The sequence below is a fragment of the Lolium perenne genome, chromosome 2, assembly GCF_019359855.2.
Source record: "Lolium perenne isolate Kyuss_39 chromosome 2, Kyuss_2.0, whole genome shotgun sequence".
Taxonomy (NCBI): Eukaryota; Viridiplantae; Streptophyta; class Magnoliopsida; order Poales; family Poaceae; genus Lolium; species Lolium perenne.
Window position 1 is genome coordinate 306697900 of NC_067245.2, and position 23406 is coordinate 306721305.

The 23406-nt window shown below is 43.7% G+C and overlaps 1 protein-coding gene and 1 long non-coding RNA gene across 2 annotated transcripts; one reads left to right on the forward strand and one right to left on the reverse strand.

Annotated features, from left to right (window-relative positions):
- The first annotated feature begins 1042 nt into the window (after window positions 1-1042).
- Window positions 1043-2807, forward strand: LOC139835351 (uncharacterized). The gene is made up of 3 exons (XR_011751154.1): window positions 1043-1407; window positions 1984-2068; window positions 2436-2807. It is a non-coding gene; the product is annotated as an uncharacterized lncRNA (long non-coding RNA).
- A 14015-nt stretch (window positions 2808-16822) lies between these two features.
- On the reverse strand, window positions 16823-17523 carry LOC127330818 (uncharacterized). Its single transcript, XM_051356902.2, has one exon. The coding sequence runs from the start codon at window positions 17465-17467 to the stop codon at window positions 17078-17080; it is 390 nt and encodes a 129-aa protein (XP_051212862.1). The 5' UTR covers window positions 17468-17523; the 3' UTR covers window positions 16823-17077.
- Window positions 17524-23406: the final 5883 nt, after the last annotated feature.

The window sequence follows — 23406 nt, forward strand, 5'->3', positions numbered from 1 at the left end:
AGGAATCGTCGTCGCAGTCTGCGGTCTCTCACTTGTGCTGCTCCGGGGGAAACCCTAGGTCTTGGTCTCCCGGATCGGACGATGGCGGCGCGTCCTGCGTCGTTCTACCTATTGGGGCATCGTTTTTGGAGCAGCTGCTGGATGTTGGCGGTTTTCGGTGGAGTGGTGTTCATCTACCACATTGTTGGCGTTGAGTCTCAGTGGCATGGTGCTGCAGGGTATCAATGACAGATGCGGGATGATGTATAGGTGCAGGATGGTGGAGCTGTCTGCCGTCATGGTGGCATCAACGGTAGGTCTTGCAAGGTTAATGCGATTATCTCTCTTGAAGATGGAGTCGAGGAAGACGGCGGGAGCAACTCCTGTGGCGTGGGCGTTGGCGTGCGCTGAGAGTCTGCTTGACTGGATGTGTTTCTCACCTGCTATTGGGCGGTTTTGGAAGGCATTTAGTTTGGATGATGTGAGTTGGTGTATTGTCACCCTCTACATCCCACTGTAGGTATAGTTAGGTTGCTTCGAGATTGATATTTTGTATTGTTTCTTGTAAAGTTTCGTGAATAATCTAATAAAAAACCGTGTGCATCCTTTGGATGCAGAAGCTGGGACAATATTTCCCCCATTTCGAAAAAAAGGATTGCCGCTCCTTTGACGTAATTAGCTTTTCATGCGATTTTTAATTTTTTTTGTATTTCTCTTTTTTGAGATGTTGTACTTTGTTTGAACAGCTGTATGCATCTTAGCAATGCAGAGGCCGGGTGTATTATTTAATAGAGTAATAAAACGCCCTTTATCAAAAAAAAAGTTATTCTCCTATGCAGGGGACCTAAAGTACGGCGCACATATTTGCTCTCGCACGCTGGAAACACTGAAAGGGCGTTTATTTGGTTGTTCAACAGGCTCCCATGTTTTGACATATGTATTCTTTTTAGGCTCAACAAAAGGCAAGCCTAACAACTCAACATGATAATGATCCAACAAAATAAGCAGTAAAAACTTGGGCTTAATTTCAAGGACTTGACTACGCGGCGGCGCCGCACATCTGCCCTGCCCGTGCGACGGTTTCGGGCCCACCCACGTTAGCTGGCTGGCGCAGCACATCCCACCCACGACGTTTTCTTCTCGCTCAAGACAAATCGATTGGGCCCCACCCACGTGACGAGAGCGCGCGTAGCAAGCGGGAAAAATGCCTCCCTCCCGACAGCTCTCCTGCCAGCCCCACCCCATTAATTAGCCAGGTGGTCCCTACCCCTGACGATCTCCTTCTTCCTCAAGACAAATCAGCCTGAAAACAGAACTAGATCTTGAGGAGAGAACGACGAACAGGATCTGAAGAAGGGGAAAACCATGGCAGAGAAACTGAAGACCTCCTACATCTAGAAGAACTAAAATTCGAAGATTCCAATACAGGTATGAGCACCTTTCACAGGGAAAAAGTAGTCCGTCTCACCTCCCTTGTCTCACACCTCAAAAATCGGCTAGAAAAACTCATCTTGTAGAGAAGAACACAGTAGGTTGATCCATAAGAAATAACTTGTTACTGAAGAAATATACTTCTGGGATTGTACACAGTAGGTTGATCCATAAGAACACGATGGGTTGAACACGGTAGATTTTTCCCATCGCATTCTGTAAACACAGTAGATACTTCTGGGATTCTGTATCTATGAACAAGCAAAATAGATGGGGAAAACGTAGCAAATCCCAACAAATAAGAAATCTGGTAGAACCAACATAAGGGCTCATCAAAATAAAAATCTGGTAGAAACTTGACAAGCCAAGATATTGGTTCTCCGCATTAATCTTGCATGCTTTTCTGCACCTTACTTTTGATCAACTTTGAAAAAGGGATCAGATCTTCTTTTTCTGCACCTTCATTTGATCAACATTGGAAAAAAAGGATCAGATCTTCTTCCTGTATTACCATGACAAGGTAAACATGGAAGGATCAGATCAACTGACTACTTTGAACAAACTTTGATGCAGGTTGCAGAAAAGGAGATGAACATGAATATGCAAATGGAAGTACCAGCAGTTACTTTATCAGATCATGCAGGATCTAGTAAGACAGGTCAGTATGAACAGAGCAAAAAATAACACATATAACTTTTGCGGATAAACTACCGGGTTAGTTGCCGAGATAAAACTACCAGGTTAGTGGCCAAAAATAACTACCAGGTTAGTTGCCGAGATAAACTACCAAAGCGGTATCCATGTTAATTATGAGCAAATACCAGACTACTTGATTCCACAATAATTTGGTAGACAAAAAAGGAAAAACAACCATATAGATTTCCACAGACACAACTTCCACCTATAAATTGCAAAAAGAAGACAAGAACTACCACATTATTGCTCCCTGGCCTAATCACTTGTTTTATGTACATCCACATACTGGCAGTAACTCATTACTAAAAAAATACATTTGTTTTCTGCAGGAACACACAATGAAGGGGGCAGCTCCATAGCTCTGTCATCTGAGGCAGCATACACTGAGATTACACTTCCGGAATCCAGTGGTCAGCACACTCCTCCACGTGGACAGAACATTGGCAATGAAGCAAATCCAGAAGTAGTGTCGACCCCGCATGCGCCAACTGCAAGCATGAGATTCGATACACTTGAAGATGCCCAGCGGCACTACTTGGCATTTGCACGCAGGAGGGGTTTTGGAATAAGGTACAATTACAGAAAAAAATCTGAGGTTACTGGTGAGCTAATAAGAGCAGCTATGGTTTGTCACAAATCTGGTCACCAAGCAAAAACAAAAGAGGATACCCAAAAACCTAACCCAGTTGTGCCAGAAAGAATGAAGAACAACAACGTTAGGACTGACTGTCCAGCTAGAATGGCTTTAAAGGTCAGGAATGGAAGCTGGTTAGTGACAGAATTCTGTGATGAACACAATCACCCCCTTCTGTTAAAGTGGTCCTTGACTGGTTTCTTACGCTCACACAAGGATATACCACAAGAAGACCAAGACTTCATTAGAATCCTACACTCGGTTAACATGGAAACAAGCGAGAATGATGCAAGTGATGGCTACGCTGTACGAGTCGATTGAAGGTGTGCCATATACCCCGAAAGAATTGGCAAATTTCAGATCAACACTACGAGCAAAAAACAAGTATACTGATATGCAGGATACCATGGCATACTTTGAGGCCACGAAGTTGCGAGACAAGGATTTCTACTACCGATACAAACTGGATGATGAGGACCGTGTCCAATACTTGTTTTGGGTAGATAGTGCTGCAAGAAAAGCATACAAGTCCTTCAATGACTGTGTATCTTTCGACGCAACATACATGACAAACAAATACAAAATGCCTTTCGCACCATTCATTGGAATAAACAATCATGGTCAGTCGATTCAACTAGGTTGCGGTTTCCTAAAGAATGAGCTTAGCGAGAGCTACATATGGCTTTTCGAGTCGTTCCTGATTGCAATGGATGGAGTTGCCCCAACAAACATGATAACAGACCAGGATGGTTCTATGCGTGCTGCAATGGAAAAGGTCTTCCCAAACACAACGCATCGAAACTGTAGATGGCATATTGTAGACAAAGCAACGAAGAGGTTGGCCCGTTTGTTGCAAAGATACCAGAGACTCAGGGAAGAGATGAATGATTGCATCAATCGTAGCTTAACACGGAAGATTTTGAGACAAGATGGACCTTAATGATAAACAAATTTAATATCCAAGGGCATGAGAAAATTGCAGCTCTGTATAAAAAAAGAAGCAACTGGGTCCCTGCATACTTTATGCACAAGTTCTATCCTTTCCTACAGACAACTCAGCGTAGTGAAGGCTTCAATGCAGTTCTGAAAAAGTACATAACTTCCACAAACTCGGTGATTGAGTTCGTTCAAAGATCTGAAGATATCCAAGCAAAAATTATGAAAGCAGAGAACAAGGAAGAATCAGATTCATCCCTCCTAACGGCTAAAAAGTGGTGTTGGCACCCAATAGAGCAGCAGGTGGAAAAACTGTACACCAAAAACATCTATCATAGATTTCAGTTTGAAATGCAGTCCAGCATGTCATATAACATAAAACCGATAGGTGAAAACAGATATGAGGTTTACTGCATAACAAAATTTGTTCCACAGTACCACAACAGAGCCTATGAAGTCTATGCTGATCCTCCCAATGAGAATTACAGATGCACATGCTGCAAGTTTGAAAGGGATGGCATAGTCTGTTGTCACATTCTCAAGGTAAAAAAACATAATCGTTGATACATTTAGTCTGTACTTTGATAACGTTTAACATGATATACTTTGTGTTCAATTCAATGGTGAAAAAAAGATGAAAAAATGTCTAATTTGACATAAAATTGCAGGCAATGGTGCAGCTAGGAGTCTGTGAGTTCCCACTGAAATATGTCCTCCGCAGATGGACATGGAGTGCACAAGAAAATCTAGTTGAAGAGCTTCCTGGACAACCAGCTGTTATGCCAGAAGAATCAAGAAAGAAAATGTGGCTTTCGGTAAATTGCAACGAGTTCAAAGGTCTTGCAATGTGTGGGAATGAAACAGAAGATGGCCGGAAAATAGTTCGCATGCACATGAAAGCTATGAAAAAAGACTTGGCAGCACTAAAAAGAGAAACAGAAAAGAGAGCTAAAAAAGTAGCTACATCAAGTGCTACAGATCCTGCAGAAAATCCATCTACCCAAACAGCCCAGGCAAATTGTCCTACACAACAAGTCCCTCCACAGGTACCAAGCACTGGACCCCGAGCACGCAAGCCCCCATGCCAGAAAAGAAAATCAACAGGTTCCTCAACATCTGCGGCGAATAACAGTACTGCCACAGCTCACAATGGGGGATTCACAGATGCAGAACCTTCAGAAACATCACAAGCAAACAACATACGAGATCCTCGTGTATCAAACACTAAGGGTAGGAAACGCAAGAAAGCTTTCCAAAAACCACTGGATATAGGGAGAAAAGAAATACGTGTTTGCAAACAGTGTGGTTCCACACAACATGATTTCAGGACATGTACACAGAGAGGAGAGCTCGCAGATGAGAATTAAGAAGTACTGATGATTTGTTCTTGAATGTAAAATGATCTTCAATTATGGGACATATTCCAGTTACTGTAATGTTATTTGACTCCATTCCTATCAAGTTGTTTTAGGCAAAAATAATGAGAACTAATATCTATTTATGTCTATTTATTACATAAGATATCTGCTGGTACCAAAAATGGTAGTGTTAGGCAGTGCCGTGTTCATGGACTTTGAAAATTCCAGTTGCTTCAAGCGTGGTTATGCATCCTACTTTGGAAGTCATGAATTTCCAATTTAATTAGGCTTGGCTACCAGATTGTACCTAGCGAGCGCCGCACACTAGCTACTGTGGTTATGCAGTTGCCTCAAACTGTGGTTATGCGAGTTTGCATGCAGCAGTAGCTAACCCCGCGACCCCTATATTTAAAAGGGAAAATCTAGACAAAGGCGATGGGACTACGCGGCGGCGCTGCACGCGCACCCCTCCCGTGCGGCGGTTTCCCAGCTTGACGTTTCCATGCTCGTGAAGTGTTATGATGGGCCCGGACTACATTGCATGCATCCCACACCACCGCACTCATGCACCTGACTACTTTTCTGCTTAACCTGTTGTGCATGCATGTGAGAAAAGGTGTCCCGTCATCTAGGGTATTAAAATTAGGAGTAGAGATTTTGAAGTCACAATTCACAAGCATAATTATTTTGGCAGCCATACATCGAAATCTGGTATCTAGGTCTTGTTAATATGGCAGCTATGACTTCGCAAAATTTTGAGGCTAGGATTTTTTGGAATTTGGCAGCTAGGACATGCGAATCCAGCAGCTAGGTGCTGAAAATCTGGCGATCACGGTACTAATAAATCACTAGTCAATGATCATTTAGCCGCTATGCATTAGAACCTGGCAGCCATAAATAATTGGGCAGGCAGTCAGGACGAACTTAGCAATTAGCTATGCACGTCTCAGTTTTTTTTGCAATAGTATCAACAAAAAAAGTGCTAGCTAGAATTAGTACCTAATTACCAGGTTAATTACACCTAGTAGCCAAATTTACAGTGCATGATTTACAGAATTGTCATTGTCACTGATTAATTAGGGTACCAGTACTATGATATTTGCCAAATTCTAGCGGTATAGCTCCCAAATTACTAATGTGTAGCTGCCAGATTCGAATTGGTAGATACCAACAAGCTGTTGAAATTGAGATGAATCCTTTGTCCCCAATTTTTTGGAAACCATGCAACAAGGGATACTCACGAGAATGTTATGCAAAAAACCTTCGTTGGAATCTCAGCGAGAAAAATGAGCAAAATAAGATGTAGTAGGAGGGGAAAATCTGGGTTCATCCATGAGAATCTTGCCGGCATGCTCGGGCGGAGCCAACAACACACCGTGCGGCGCGCCACGATGGAAAATTACATCGGCCCCTATAGGCACCGCCTACTCCACCTAACATCTTATCTGTCTGTTTAACCTTATCTCTTGATTATCCGATGGAGGTACTGATGGTTTTTGCCTGTCAACTACTCTCTTGTGAGTGATTTTCAGTTGCATCTGTCTCTATTTTTAAGAACATGGTATTCATTGCAATTTTATATCTAGAGAATTTGAAGTCATAATTTACAGGCACAATTATATTGGTAGCTAGGCGTTAGGAATCTGGGAGCTAGGTGTTGAGAATCTGGCAGCTACGTTTTTTGGAGGCTCGCAAACTATGCGCTGAGAATCGGCAGGCTAGGACTTGCGAATATGGCAGCTAGGCGGCTGCGAATCTGGCAGCTAGGCGATGGGATTCTAGCAGCGATGATAACACAAGATTACTCAGCGAAACAAGAACTTTTGACAATTAGACATTAAACCCTGGCAGCCATCAACAAGAATTTGGCAAGCATTCGAAATGAACTTGGCAGCCAGGTACCAATTATCTTATAATTGTGTACTTCTCATTTTTTTGCAACATTTTGCATTTAGAGTGTTACCTCTTGACTTATTTCACAGTTAAAACAACATTGTAATTGTGAAGAAATAACTTAATAAGTGTTACAGTAAAGATTTAAACCCTGGCAGCCATCAACAAGAATTTTCTGAACCTTTTGACAATCAAAACAGTAAACTTTTGACAATTAGACATTAAAACCAGCAAGCAATCAACAAGAATTTTTCGAACCTTCATGCCCCTATAGAATGCATTTAACAGAAGTAGAAAAAAAAGAAGATATCCTACCTGATTACATTGTTGAATAGGTTGTACCTCCACCTATCTTTCTCTTCATTGAAATCTGCAGTTAACCATCTATATGGATAAATCCTCCTTAACTTCAGCACATCATCTTTTGCAAGTGCAGGGACCTTCTGCCCATCCCACTTGTCGATATTATAGATAGTGTGGAAACCACAATCAAAACTTTCACATGAAAAAAAGGGGAAAACTAGATTATTAAATAAGCAATGCGCAAAAAAGAAAAAACACACAATGAGGGAGTCTGAAAAAGCAAAAGAAAATGTAAAGAGAAAAAATGACATACATATTTGCACTGTATTGGCACATCTATGATCTTCGGTTCCAGTCCTTGATCTGAACCTTTGATGTGCTGTAGTGTATCTCCCATAAAGCCTTGATACTATTGATAAGACGAGTTGCATGACTAACAAGCGACTCGTCCCCTTGAGAACGCATGGAATCGAGTGCTTCAAACCTTTCAGCTTGAAAGTTCATAGACAAACAGTACCAGTGATTCCCCTCTTTATTTGCCTTTTGAACCTCTTCCAAAACAGGGAATGAGATCTGCATAAAACAAGAAACACACAAAAAAAAGTGGATTAGCCACCCCCTAGCTAAAAAAGATAGTAGACATGTAAATACAAAAAAACACAAACTCACTTGCTTCATCACACTAAGAGAATGATTCTCAGTCCTCTTGAACATGGAAACAAGTGCTTTCTTCTGGAACTCCCCATTGAGCAAGTAAACGAGATACTTGGTACGGAACAATCATCTTCCCGACCGAAGTGTTGGTGCGCGAAGATACTCAATGCCAACTTCCATACGAGTGGTTTGAGAGTTCACCTCTTCCATGAACTGAATTAGCTAAATCATTTGTGGTCGTGAAACTATCATGGTACTTGATGATTTGGTACCTGATGTTTATGAGGAAAAATAAAAAATAAACTTAAGTTAGTATCCAAAATGTGCTGCATTTTGGTTTGTAGGCATGGATATACAGATAGGTAGAAAATGAGAACACACTATATTGGGAAAAAAGAACATAAAAAAAAAGGCTTACGTCCTAATCTGTGATTTCACTGGCCTCTGATGCTTGTTCGAGCATGAGCCGGTAAATTTCTTCCTGCTCAGCACTAACTTTTATTGAACTGTCAAATGGTGACTGCATAAAGTGTGATGACTTCTTCACCCTAACTTTGCATGGATGAACCTTTGGAGTGACACTATGCAGATTAGAAGCCCCTAATGACACTGAAGGTGCTGAAGCAATTTGCAATGCTTTTTGCCTCGCAATGAACGCCTTTGACAATTCCTCATATCTTGCAAGTTCTGCCATACCTTTCTCGCTCAGTTGAACGGCATCTCCTGCGATAACTGCTTGAACTTCTTCTGAAAATTGAAACTCTTCAAAATCATCCCTGCTAGCTGCATATACATTATGAAAAAAGTGTATTTTTAATTATGTGCATATACATGTTTAATCTCATGTGTACACTATTATCATGGGCATGTAAAAAAAGACACAGACAGTAGCACAAAAAACTATGCTGAGATGCAAAAAACAAAACAGTGCACAAAATACATGTGATCAAAAGAAATGGAGAGAAAGAAGAAATACCTGATGGACCTGCCCAATCTAATGGAGCAATAGGTGGTATGGACTTAGGACCGCATATTCTTGCGATGAGAACTCTTCTTTTTGAGAATCACTAACTATAGTGTCTGGTGAGCTGAACCCAAGATCAAAACCCGGTGGAGTGAACATACCAACACGGTTATCTCTAGTAGCACCAGATGATGATGTTCCTTCGCTCATATGCTTCCTTTTCCGTGAACCATCTCCTGCTGAGCTTGACTGGTTGGCAGCAAACCTTGACAAGAAACCGGACTTCACCACAGATTCGGAGAATTTCCGAACAGCTTCTGCAACTTCTGGAGATACACTAGCAGGGCTGCCCCTCTGCAGGCCAGGTATGCCTAGGCGTGCCTTGACTTGAGGAGACAGTGCCCATGGTTTCCTTGTTCTATTAGCATCAGCGAATGCCGTAATGGGCTTGCACAGATTCCCTTCAGCACTTTGGATCAATTGCTGCTGTTCAGTAATAGTCGAAGAGATTGCAATAGCGGTGTCCTTGCATTTCCCATCGCTTGATGAAATCTGTTTGCTCTCGTTGCTCTTGGTTAAAGCAATGGTTGCTTTGGTGTCATAGATGCAACAGATGGGGAAATAGCAATAGCGGTACTCAAAGTTTTCCCATCAGCGACACCACTTCAGGACATATTTTGAGAGTTTGTTGTCTTATTTGTGGGTGAAAGTACAATGGCTGTTCTTAATGACTTCCCATCCACTTGTGATGAAGCTTGCGTAAAAACACCAATGGAATCTCTGCTTCCTACTCCATCAACAGCAACATCAACAGTTTTTGTACCTTCGGTTGGTATCTCTGAGTTGCTTACAGCAGAAATACTTGCGAGCCTTGGAGATTTCCTTGACGGTGTAATGCTTGGGATTCTGAGCCGTTTCCTGCATACAGATAAAGTAAAAACACTGGAGGGAAAACACCAAAAAAGTAAAATTACAGCTTCATGGCCAGTGTGCAAAAAAAAAAAGATTAAAAACACCAAACCTCTTCTTTAAGGATTTCCGGATGCAACTTCACACCTAGAATCGTGCACTGTTTTCTCTACTTCATGGCCGGTGGCATTACATTCGAATCAGTTTTATCACTGCAGAAAACACAAACACAAAAAGAGATTTTCAGCTGCCAGATTCTGCAGTATTTGTTAACAGATAAGTATGTGTTAAAATTCAGATAGGCATTATGAAGCTGAAAGCTATCAAAACATGAATTTAGCAAAACTACTTACCTCTCATGAATTGTGAGCGCACGACCAATTGGTGTAGTAAGCTCTATTGCAATTGCATTATTGTCCTTTGTGTGAGCACTTGCTTTAGACGAGGTTCCTATGGTATGCTTCTTCCTTTTGCTCAACACCATTGCAAGACCATTTGCACTCCCCTTTATCATTTCATCATCTCTCTGTGTACACTCTAATGGTGAATCAGGCCCGCACTTGACTTCATTCGTGCAATCGGATGTATCCAAGTCACTTGAGTGATGGAATCATTATCTGTGAATGCATGGCAGGGAGGAGATTCGCTATAACTTGCATCTTTAGTATTAGCCAAAGCGATATCTTGTTTGTTTCATCAGCTTTTGTGTCGCAAGGGGATGCGACAGCACTAGTGTTTGCATCTGGACTATTGCTTGCATCTGGACTATTGCTTGCATCTGGATATACAAGAACAAATTCATTCCCCTGAACTTCTTTATCTGTAGGTGCTACCTCCTTCACATAATGGCGGATTCTACGACCAACTATTTTAGTAGCAGCTGGTGAACCTCTTCCTTCCTCCTGATCTGCTTCATGTGAAGATAATTCTATGTCTTCATGTTCTTCGACTTCATCATCAGTTCCTTCATCATCACTAACTTCGGTATCCAAATCTGACTCACTCATAGTTGTCAAACCTTGAACAAGAGTACTCAACAAACCATTGAGTCCGAGATGCAAAAGATTGCATTAAGGTGGATGCTTTAATCCTTCTTGCAACAAACGAAAGCAGATATAACCAATTAGACACAACAGAAACAAAAGATTGTACAACCAGATAATTCCAAAAACAACATTCACAAAAAACACACAACTACCAAATTATTTAGAAGTGGCTACCAAATTCTCTTCTACTAACTGCCATTTAATTTAGTACTAGCTGCTAGTAAAAACAGTAGAAACTGCCATTTAACTTAGTCCTAGCTACCAGTAAATCTATACCTAATAATAAAGAAAATAAGGCTTCTTGTTCGTCCGTCTTTTCTTGCCCTCATTGTTCGATAGTAATTACGGGACCTGCCACCGCTTTAGTCAAAAACGGTCAAGCTGTTTCAAACCTAGCAGTCTATCGATTCCTCTCTTTCCTTTCTATCCCTCCCGAGCGCCGGCCACACGCGAGACGCGGGAAAAACAACCCCACCTAGCCCACCGAGCGCCGACCACCGACCACCGACCCCATCGGGTTGCACGTTGGCTTCTCCGGCGCGCCGCCGAGGTACTCCCTTCCTCGCCTTGTTCTGGATTTCCCCGGCGCGCTCCTCTCCCCTTCGTGCCTCCCGGATCCGCCGGTGAGCGGTGGTACCGGTGGGTTGCAAGGATGAGGAGGTGAGGCCGACACTAGGCTGGCAGAGAGGGGATGATCAACAATAGAGTGCAGGGACGAGATGTGGGGAGGCCGAAGATCTGGGGAGAGGGCATCGAGGTTGCTGGCTGCAATTCTGCCATGGAGAGCCCGGATCCATGTTCCTCACACCAGATACAGTCGATTTTGTGCCAGAAAAAAAGAAGGGGAGCGCTGCTTTGCTCGGGTGCAGGAGCTCCCATTTGCTTGGGGCGGGGCTGCTGCCGGTAATGCTTGGGATTTGGAAACTCGCTGTAGCGCCTCGGGACAGGGAAGCCGCTGCTCAGGTCATGGTGCCTGACGTCCCGGGGTGGATAGTCTTGCCAGGGTGAGAGAAGGGACAAGACGGGGTAGTAGGATGTGTCGTATGTCGTTGTCTTTGAAGGGAGATTGATAAAGAGAGAAGAATTTCAGACAAAGCGTATGAAGTTATGACATATCAGCTATGTTTACCGGCATGTGAGATAAATTGCGACGTATTCTTCGGGTAACGAGAGAAGAAAATGTCGATCTAACTAAAAAGCTTATAATGATTCTAGCGTAACGTTCATCCACTTGTTATTTGTCATAATGTATTTTCCAGCCTGAAGTTTGTTGAATCGATTATTTTGAGCTGGACTATGATTTCACACGGGTTCGGCGTTGGAGCGTCAAACAGTATTGAGCTCTGCTCCGCTTAGCTAGCGCATGCCGAGTATGGCTGCGGTCAGAGTAGAGTGCTAATGCGAATAAATTAAAGTAGAGATGGAGCAGAGCTAGCGAACAAAAAGCCTATTCCACCTAGCTGTACAAACACGACATGCATAAATTCCATCAGCTCTAAGATTTCTTGGATATTGCTTGTACTTCCTGCGCCCAAGGTTGATCTAATCTTATGCTTTTAATGCAGTGGTCTTCTGCACAAGTAGATGTTTACACATATGCAGATTTGACATTTTTCAAGAATGCCAATACACATAAATAAGGTCGAGTGAGAGATGTGTCCCAAATGTTGCAGATCGATGCATGTCAGTAATGCTAGACAGTGACCAAAATATTTGAGTAGATGTGTCAAAAAAAGTATTACAAGTTTGAATGTGAGAAATTATTTGTATGCTAGCCAGTAGCCATTGATATTTAAACATTGTCCAATCGACATTCTCTTGTACTTCGCGGTGATTTGCGATCTGTTGGCGGACATAATGGAAAAGGGTGCAATCAATTTGCGATCCTAAAAATGCTAGCTTCTTTAATGGCCAAGTAATTTACAACAAAAAAAGCAACTACCACCTTATTTAGAAGTGGCTACCATGTTGATTAGAAATGGCTAGCAAAATTGATTAGAAGTGGATACCAGATTATTTACAAAAAATAGCTAAGATGAACCCATACATAGTTAAGCTAAAAAAATGCCATATACGCCACTGCGCCACCTTAATTATCCATAAAAAACTGTGGGATTGCTACAAGAAAAAATCCTCTGTACGAGAGATCATATGCAGTAGCAAAAAAATGGGGGCATAAAAGCTAGTATACCTTCTTTGTGCAAGTGGGGTGTGTATTAATTTTCATCCAAGCATCAAAACCATCAGGGCCACCAAAAGGGCCATCCCTGTAGCAAATTCCTCTTTGTACTCATCCTTCAGCTGTATTGTTTCATAAATTCACAATAAAAAACACATATTAAAAAATATGGTAGATACAAGATGTTGAATCAGAAAACACAGAGTGTGTAACACATGTGAAAACACACAAAAAAAATGCATACCTGCATTGCCCCAAAAGTGGTTGTATCATACTCCTGCGCATCAAGTGCCCCGACCGCATCGATGGCTAATTTCGACCATGCGTTGATAGCAAATGGAGCGTCCTCAATCTCAAGCTCCAAATGATTTGTCTCAAGAGCATCAAAATATCGCAACTGGTATTACCACACAAAACAACAACAAAATTTGAAACAAATTATATATATAGCAGAGAAAAAAGAAGAAAAGGTTACATGTAAAAACATGGAAAATGAGGAAAATTTACTCACCATGCAGTACAGCAAGCAACCCTTTGTATACTTCCCATTGGACAAACTCTCATGTAGTTCAACAGCAACAAACTTGCAGATGTTCATCTCATTTGCACGAGCAATGTCGGCCTTTGTAATTTGGAAGCAATAGATACATGCCACAGAAAAAAGAGGAAAAAGAAACAATAAATTCAGATGGGCACACAGGATGATATGGGAAAAAATGTCTGAAAATGAAGCAGATTAGTAACTACCAGCATGGGATAACATTTGTTGCTCATTTTAGTATCTGTTGTAGGGGCAATCACTGTTGACATGATGAAAAGCATCCACAGTTCCTTAAATGTTTCATCAGCACCATCGTATTGCTCAACCAGCCTTGCAAGTTCTGAAACCCTTGGCCTACTGCTTAGTCCAGGGAAAAGCCTTGCAGAAATTTCAGCCTCTAACGTGTAATCAGCGTAATATTTGACATCCAACTGCCCTTGAGGAAGACCCGTCATTATACGGACGGACTCGTCTGTCAATGGGATCACACCGCGACAAGGGATAACAAAAGCTCTTCTTGCGGGCTGATAACACTGAACAAACCAATTGATCACTGGGTTGTGCAGCTGCTCGCACTTAATGTCCAGTAAACTGCCTTGCCCCATTTCTACTATCGCTTCACGCTTTTCAGGAGTCAAGCTTTCATAAAGCTTAATTACCGGAGCTGGAGAGGCCCTATTCCTGTCTATACTGGAACCCTGTGGAAAAATAAGAATAGCGAAAAAGCATGAAACCAGCAGTAGTAGGTAGCTACAAAAACACAAAAGGATAGTGCCATCTACATGGAAGTAAAACTACGAAACCAGAAATAAAAATGCATATATATTTGGTGACACTGAACAAAAAGAAACCCCGACAGTAGTACATCATAATTAGGTAGTTAGAAAAAACAAAAAAGAACAATGGCATATACATGGAATAAACACAAAGTATAATGGATGTATATATATGGTGACAGTGAACAGGAAATCTGGCAGTAATTGAGGCATAAAATAGGTAGTTAGGAAAATAAGGACAATGGCATAAACATGGAATAAAAATCCTTGGAAAACACAAAGTATAATGGATGTATATATATGGTGACAGTGAACAGGAAACCTGGCAGTAATTGCGGCATAAATAGGTAGTTAGGAAAAAAAAGGACAATGGCAACTACATGGAAATATAAAACCTTGGAGACACAAGAAAATCATCATATATATGGCAAAAAACATTAAACAAGAACTTCGGGAGTGCTACGATATTAAATGTTGTATCAAATTTAAAGTTCAACATAGATGATTCGGGAAAATGTGCGATATTATTATGCAAAAAGAAACACATGGTTATGCCGCATGAGAACTTACATGGTGACGCTTCCGTACTGCTTTCCCTTTGACAGCAGCCTTGTTTCGTACTCCCTTCCTCCTAGCCATCAAACTGTTGCCTGCACAAAAAAAAACCCACGCATGTTCATCTAAATGCTTGCTCTCACATAAACTTATTCACTAGTGGCCAGATATAAAAAAGTAGACATGGACATCAGAAACAGTCTACATCGCCAACTAATTCTACAAAACACATCACACTTATATGGTGAACACAACTACCAGATAAAATATATTAGAAATGCAGGGATATGTGATAAAGGTATCGCAAAGAAAAAACAAGATCCCTACATACACTTCTACTCTATAGAACATGAAGAAGCTCCCAAAAGAAAATCCATCCATAGCAGGGCAGGCCATCTAGAAAACCTAATACAAAAATGCCACATCAGGGGCATGAAACTTCAGCAAACCAGTACAAAAAAATTACAGCTAGTCCACCACAAGCTATAAAAAATGATGGAAACAAACAACAACATGTAGGTATGCAACAGATCTGACTATTCTAGGCATGTAGGTTGCATCTGAAAAAGAAAATCCCTACCACTCTCCCCGAAGAAACTACCACAGGCCAAAAACAGCTTCCAAAAATCCAAAAAATCGACCGCGCAGGAGGCATCAAAACTTCACAAAAAAGGAACCTACAACTGAACTACCAGCAGCACATACAACTTGACCACCTTGCTGCGCGAACGCTGAAGGAGACAACCAGTGTATACTAAGCTGGGGACAATTCCGCCGACCCGCGTGCGAGAAGCAACGGGGGATGACGGGCCGAGACCTCAACGTCCACAACAGGTACACGCCGGGGACGCGCCTTCCCTCCGCCGCGCCTTTCCTATCCAATCGGGCCGGAAAACACGAACCCGAGGCTAGCGGCGGGGAACAAAATCATTACTCCAAACCTTGATGTTGGTCCATGGCATAATAAGAAGGTAAATTCCAAAACCATGCAGCGAGTCAAGCTGAAAAACCATGGCTCGCATCATCCAAAGCATCAGGAAATATGTCACGAGTTTGCCTAAACCTCCATATGCCTACATACACAGAGCGAATCTGGGAGCAGACGAACAAGTATGAAGGGGCGGGGGGAATCATAACCCTAGGACGAAAAATACAGGGTATACCCAAATTCATCTACGGCTACGCATCAGAGGCATCCAGATCTACCAACAACCATCATAAATCCAAGGTGGAACCAACGAATTGGGCACCCATCGCGTGATTTGGAGGCGCCATACCTCAGGTCGGAGCATACACCCGCACCAACCCGAGGCGAGGGGGTGAGATGGAAGCCGGAGAGAGAGGTGAGGGGGAGGTCGCGCCCGATTCTGTCCGCGCCTACGGCCGTCCACCGGACTCGTCGCCGGAGAGTGGGAGAGAGGCGTGGCTCGGTGCGATGCGGTGCAGAGAGAGAGGGCGAGAGGAATGCGTACAAAACGCACACGGGGAGAAGCGCGGAGACTCACCACCTTGAGCGCGGCGACGGATCTACCGGTCGCCGCCGAAGAATCGAAGAAAAAACGGCGAAGAATCGAGCTCCGCCACGAATCGCCTCCGCGTCGCCGGAGATAGAGGAGAGAGAAAGAGCGAAGAACTGTGAGCGGTTCGGACGAAAAAACAAAGGAGAAATGGCACGGTTCCCGAAATTCAAACGCCACTCACTTACAGGTGGAGCCCACCATCCGACCAGGCATCCAGATATGCGGTGTCCAAACATTTGCCCGCCCACCCGTCCACCACGAGGCCCACCACCACACGCGGCCCCTTAGATGGCGATGCGCGAATCGCGACGCATCCGTCGCACGGGAGACGCGCTCGTGCGGCGCTTGCCTGTATCATTTCCCTAATTTCAATCCACAAAAACCGTTAATGTCATTCTACCGTCGATGTTAGACACATCCATAATATTTTCTTCGTGCAAAAGCATAGTGATTAAACTTGTGTTGATTCATATACGGTTCATGCAACTGAATACACTTCCTGAGCAAAAGGACAATATGCAATGTTCACAACTCAGAAGTCAAAGAAAGCAATACTTCTTCTAAAAAAAACAAAATTTTCCACTCCATCGTGCAAATACACTTCTGAAGCAAATTGACAGTATGCAAATGTTCACAAGTCAGAAGCCAGAGAAGAGAAATCGCTATTTTCACTTGGACGACGCTCGCAGCTTGCACCAAGCAATCACACGCACTTGAAGCCGTCGGGGATCTCCTTCTTGCAGGTGCTGGCGAGGAGCTCGACGCCGACGGACCACTCCGCGGTGACGACGCCGAGCACGCTCTCCTTGGCGGCGATGCAGAGGCACGCGGCCGCCTCCGCGGCAACCAGCCCGCTGACGAGCTCGCAGCACTTGCTCCCGAGCTGCGCACCGGCCTGCGCGTCCACGACGCCGAGCGCGGCGGCGCACGCGCCCAACTTGACGGCCTCCCACGGGCAGAACGGGTCGGCCGGGCAGCCCTTCGTCGACAGCACCTTGCGCGCCTCGCCGGTCGTGACCGCCGTGGCGGCTGAGGAGAGTATCGCCGCGGCGAGGAGGAGCGCCAGGACTGCGGTGCCGCCGCGGATTGCCATTGTTACGGTTGCTTTGAATCTTTAGCTCCGCCGCTGCCACCCTTGCTCGTGTGTTACATACACCTTTATACTGCCCCGCCGGTACACGTACACTGCAGAAGATGTACTACTGGGAAATCGAGACGGTATATTAATTTTGACATGTACACATACGGCTTGTAGTTTACGTTTACAATGTTGCAGCATTGAGATACTGCAATATGATGCGTGTTCGACATTCCATGATACTGCCTTGGAGTGATCGAAATATTCTCGCATACACCGACGGGCAACGATGACAAGGCACGATGGCAACTCCGGTGGGTGGTCCATCGTCCATGGCCGGTACTTCGTCAAGAAGAGCAGCGCACGTCGTATGGTGTATGGGCGACTCCTGATTGAATGCGCGCGTTCAGAGCTCATACATGTGACGATGGATGGCTTCATCGATGGAACAAAGCAGGCACAGGGAGACGACGGGGCCGCACGCAGCGAATGGCGACACAAGTGCAATTTCCTCAGCCTTTCAGGATCTCCTCCACACAACACGGATCTGTTTTCTCTGGAGCAGAGCAAAAGAGTTCCGATCGATTGGGATTTGGGATACGATCAATCTGTCCACGGCTTCATGCCCATGTGCTGCTGGTAGCTAGCTCAAGAGAGAAGCACTGCAAGTCGCTAGATCATGCAAGGGTGTGTTTGGTAAATTGGTAGCCTACAGATGGCCGGGTCAGGCTGTTTTCTCGCGAAAACGTAAAACCATTAAGTTTCGATGCATTAATAGAAATGATGATTATGGATATGTTTGAATTGTGGCCACCAGTTGCCATTCCAAAATTTGGACGTTGACTAGCATCATGGGCTAGTGTTTGAATTAAAGCCGTCTTTTCTCAGCCACACCAAAATTTTGGTTCCTACTCTAGTTTCTGCGCCCACGCGATGGCAAAAGTGGGGCGGTGTTGATCACCAAAACCCACCGACGAGTAGCGACGGGAAACACGAAGAGCCGGGAGGCTCCCAGGACTGCTGGAGGGCCCTGGTCCCTCGAGATCGACGGCCCGCAAAGCTCCGGCACGCACGTCCGATGCTGGTGCAAGGGCGTGCCACATTTCTATACAGTCGGGAAGGTGATGGATTGCTTCGACTAGTTTCCTGCATGGCATACACGTAAACATTAAATACGAGCCTCGATCGGCTCTCAGGTTATCCTGTGAATCGGCTCAAGGAGCCGATCCACCCATGATTCGTATGAGATCTACGATAACATGGTGGTCCTGCTTGATCAATATTAAGTTAAAACAATCTACGACGATCTAGGGTTTTCACCACATAACCGGAACGTCCTACACGTGATTGAGCCTGGCAGACACGAAAGGTGATAATAAACTAGCTCTAGACAAGGCCTAAAAACCAACGCGGAGTTGATTCCCGGAACATCTTATTTAGGACTAGCAAACTATACCCTACGTGCTACTGGATCCTTCAACCCGTTTATAAGGCATAACTATGTAGATATTAAACTAATCCTTGAAGAACAAGGAGCAATCGTAACGGATCGAATCTACTAAATAATGACTAAGCAGGGTGCCACCCTTGTACCTAAGATCGGTACAAGGGTGGCTAGATATCCAGGAGTAGCATGACTAATCAAATACATCGAGAGAGAGTACTGATGCTAACCCTAACATATCCATGATAACGGTGTTGCTCGCCATCAAAAAGGCTTCAGTACGAGCAACACATGAACAACAGATAAACAAGATTCTGCCTAGATCGCGAGATGCGATCTAGGCAGCATAGCGCTTACCCGGAAGAAACCCTCGAAACAAGGGGTGGCGATGCGCCTAGATTGGTTTTGTTGTGAACGTGGTTGTCCTCTTTCTCAATAACCCTAGATACATATTTATAGTCCGTAGACTTTCTAACGTGGGAATAATCCCAACCGTGTACGAGCTAAACTCTACTTTTAATCCTAACCGACACGTATCCTACTATATTTACAGATACACGGGCAATTCAGCCCAAACTCTTTATACAAGGCCGATTCATGAATAATTTCTACGTATATTTACTAAGCCCATCTCAATCACGGCCCACCTCTAATTTGCTTAAAATCTGGTGATAACAGGCGGGTAAATTCTTCGCCAAATTTTTGGCTTGCCCATGATTTGGCGTGGCACAAACCAAACAACTCCTATATGTATAAGCTCTCTGGAGAACACACCCCGACATACAACTCAACCCAAGAAAAGAATGCTGTGAGAAGTAGAAAACGGTTTGATTGGTTGCCTGCATGTTTGCTTCAGCCTGATCAGCACGCGTTGTAAAATATCTCTAGGCTAGGATAGAGGACAACATCCGAATCAGACGTTTCTTCTCAGCTAGCCTCGGTGCGTGAAAAACCAAAGAAGTGACATAGGTGGTCATGCAGGCAGGGAGATGGCGGGAGTTCGGGGGCAGCTGCGAAAATGGAGCGGGAGAAATTCGCTCACCGCCCGCCGAATTCTACTTCGAAAATCCAAATCGACCTTATTTTCCCTCATTCGACCTCTTCCAGATTGAGATCCGCGGTGATGTCGAACGAGGTAGTTGTGTCTAGCACGGCGACAACGTACCTGCAGGCTACACCATCGACCATGTCGACGCAGGTCTTACCGGCTATACCCACAAAAATTCTAACCTTCTTGGTAGATGTCGGTAGATCTGCATTTAGGTTTGTCCGTTTTTACTGTAGCAATGGTGGATTTGTGCTAGTTATGTTCCTTCGTGGTGCAGCAATCATATAGGATTCTGGTAGATTTGGGTAAAATGATTGCTTGTTTTTTGTAGCCATATAATGCTTAGTATTTCATCGATAATTGTAGGGCAATATTGTGGAAATGCCTGCTCCTTGTTATAATCGAGATGCACAATAAACGAAGAACGAAAAGTAAAACCCTGCAGGGGACACGAGATTTTAACGTGGAAAACCCTTGCAACACACAAGGGAAAAACCACGGGCGCCAGCCAGCAAAACTTCACTATTTCGGTGGTGTTTACAAACGCCGTGGGTGTACAATGATGCGACGAAACCCTAGCAGCGGCTTACAGGGAAAATATATAGACGGTGGAAACGATCCGTACCGCGGGGGGGTTCCCCCCCCCCCCCCCCCCCCGCGCACCCCCAGGTGCACCTGCTGGGCCTCGGTGTGGGCTAACTTCAGACTCGCTTCGCTCGGCCCAAGCCTACCGGCGACGGGCCTCGCTCCGCTCGTCAAAAGTTAGCCTCTTCTTGGAATTTGGATCAGAATATAACACTCCTAATGAGCCTGATAAAACAGTTCTGATTCAGGCCATTCCATGTTTCACCGTTTTAATGGTATGACACTCTTGTTTGTCCTTGTTCTTCCTGAATCGGCTATGTGAGCTAGTGAAAAAAGGGGTTAGGTCTAGGTTTGAGCCGAACTTTAGGGAAGTGCACCTACAACGTGTTTTCAATGATGTTCTTGAATTTACATGGAAAAGTGTCTCCTCCAACTCGGATTTACAACTATCCGAGAAAGTGGAAGAGTAGGTGATTTTTCCTGAACATGATTAAAGATGTGGAAGGAGCGAGTCACGTAGTGTGATCATGCCACAACCTTTCGACTGCGCAATGAGAAGTTGAAGGAACTACTCTAAGTTCAAATGCTTGCAATTGTAGTGGTGTTTTACTTCTTCCTTATGAGCATGAACATGTAGTTCTGTGTGCTTGACTAACACTTCCTTTTCCATCTTAGAAACACACGAGAGAGCAGGGCCTGCTCACCATGTCCGTCAAAAACTATGCTCAGATGAAGATCATCTTCACGTATGACCATGTTCCTCTGAAAATTCTGTAAAATTCCGCTTGCTCATCATGGCTATTAGCCACTTAGGTGATAACACGACCGACTCTGCAAGCTACTCTGCGATGAAACCACGTGAGAAGAAGGTCTGGTTGAAGACTTGGCTTCGCAAGCATTATATTTTGTGCTTCTACTATCCTGCTCGGGTACTTCGGTGAGATCCTTGAACTTGATAACTACTGCTCTTTTGAAGAACAACTTTTATATTTTAGGAGGTGGTGATATACCCCCTCCATTAGCTAGAACTTGATGAAAACTTATGGCGAAGGTGGAGGTGGTATATATGTTAACGCCTCCACTGATGTGTCACCACATGTTGCTGCTTTAACTAGTGTGGCATCGTTAGCTAGATATTGTTGATGAATTGTTGGTTTTGAAGATGATGAACTGGTGCTTTTGATGTTCATCATAGTTTATATCATGTACTTGTTGATGCTAATGAACTGCTACTTGTTCATGATGATGAACTGCTACTTGTTCATGATGATGAACTACTACTTGTTGATGCTTTAAATAGTTTATGTCATGTACTTGTTGATGTGAAGCTCCTCTTTGGGCAAGGTATGGCAGCTGCCCTACCTTAATTGTTTGCAAAAAATCGCATATACGTATGCATCTACATACATACAAACTGTTCTGCACAAGATTTGTGCGTTTTTCAGAAAAACGAGAAGAAAAGAAGAAAATGGGCCGCGCTGGGAGATAGGCTACCGAATTGGGTCTGCTGGCCCGCACCGCGCGTGGTGGAGAGGAAAATCAACATCTCCAGTCCATTGCTCGAGTCGTACGGACAGGATGGGAGTCCAGGCTCTTCGTTTTCGAGAGTTGGACGCGACGCCGCGACGGGAGTCACACGCCTACGCATCAGTTCCTTTTTTTTTGCAAGAAATTCATCGATCTATTAATAATCATCAACAGTAGTACAAATAATCTAAAAAGTAAAGAAAATTACAGATTGGTACTCGAACCACCTAGCGACTACAATAAACACTAGCACGAGCTAAAAGCGCGCCGTTGTCCTTAAGCCGCCTTCCTACCGAGCAGATCCCTCTGGCAGTCCAACTCCACCTGATGGCCCGCCCGCACGCGGCACGCCCTTGGGCCCTGGTCATGCAGCAGATCACCTGGCATCAAGGTGCTGCATGGCGCATGCTCCTGGCCCTCTGCTTGCTCGCAGCTTGTAGGTTTTTGCGATACTGCAAAGTAGGGACGCTTTGTAGCTTTGTTTGTGGCCGAGCCGCTGAGAAGAAGTAAGATGGACAGGAAGGAAAAGAACCCCACAGCTAAGGGAGGAGGTATAATTATAGGAGATTTTGTCATTTGCCAATTTAATAAAGTTTAAACTTGTGAATTATGATCTCAATAACATGGCCAAACTACTACTGCATTTCTTGTTTTTAATTGTGGATTTGAAGAGATATTTTATGCCGCTTCCTAGTGGCAGTTGATCTAAACGAAACACCCAAGATGACTATGCTAAACATCATGTAAAATATTAGTGTAAGACAATTTAATTTTTTTCGTCTACTTTTTTATGTTCTAAAGTTTGCCCGACCTCAAATTTTTTCCGTCCTTCACCACTGTTCATGATGATGAACTGTTGTCATTGATTTACTACCATGTGCTTGTTTTTTGAGTTGCTGCTATATGTGTTTGTAGTGGTGAGGTCACCTACTTGAAAGAAGTGGTTTCCAGAAAACGTGGGTCGGATGCACCCAAACTTACAAATTTGCATCACACGTGTTAAAAGTGCTTTCAGGCCACCAAACAAGCATGCATACCTTTTTTAGCATCATTCTATGTGATGATACACATTTCCAGGGTATATTCTCAAAAAATAATACCTACTTCTATTTTTGTTTCCAGGTTTCTGTATTCCTTTTCTTGCTTCCATAAATAAAAATATACTCCTTTCGATCCATATTACTTGATGTTAAAGTAGATGTATCTATAATTAAAATATATCTAGATATATCTATATTAGCATCAAGTAATATGACATCAAGTTTCATCCTTTTTCGCTCGTTTTCATCTCTACTCTGCGAGGCCTGCCACCGGCTGAGAGAAAGGGTCTTCCTGCGTGCGAGAACAGCT

What these genes read in the sequence shown, in the direction of transcription:
- LOC127330818 (XM_051356902.2), bottom strand. Translation starts at nt 17,467, where the DNA reads ATGGCAATCCGCGGCGGCACCGCAGTCCTGGCGCTCCTCCTCGCCGCG.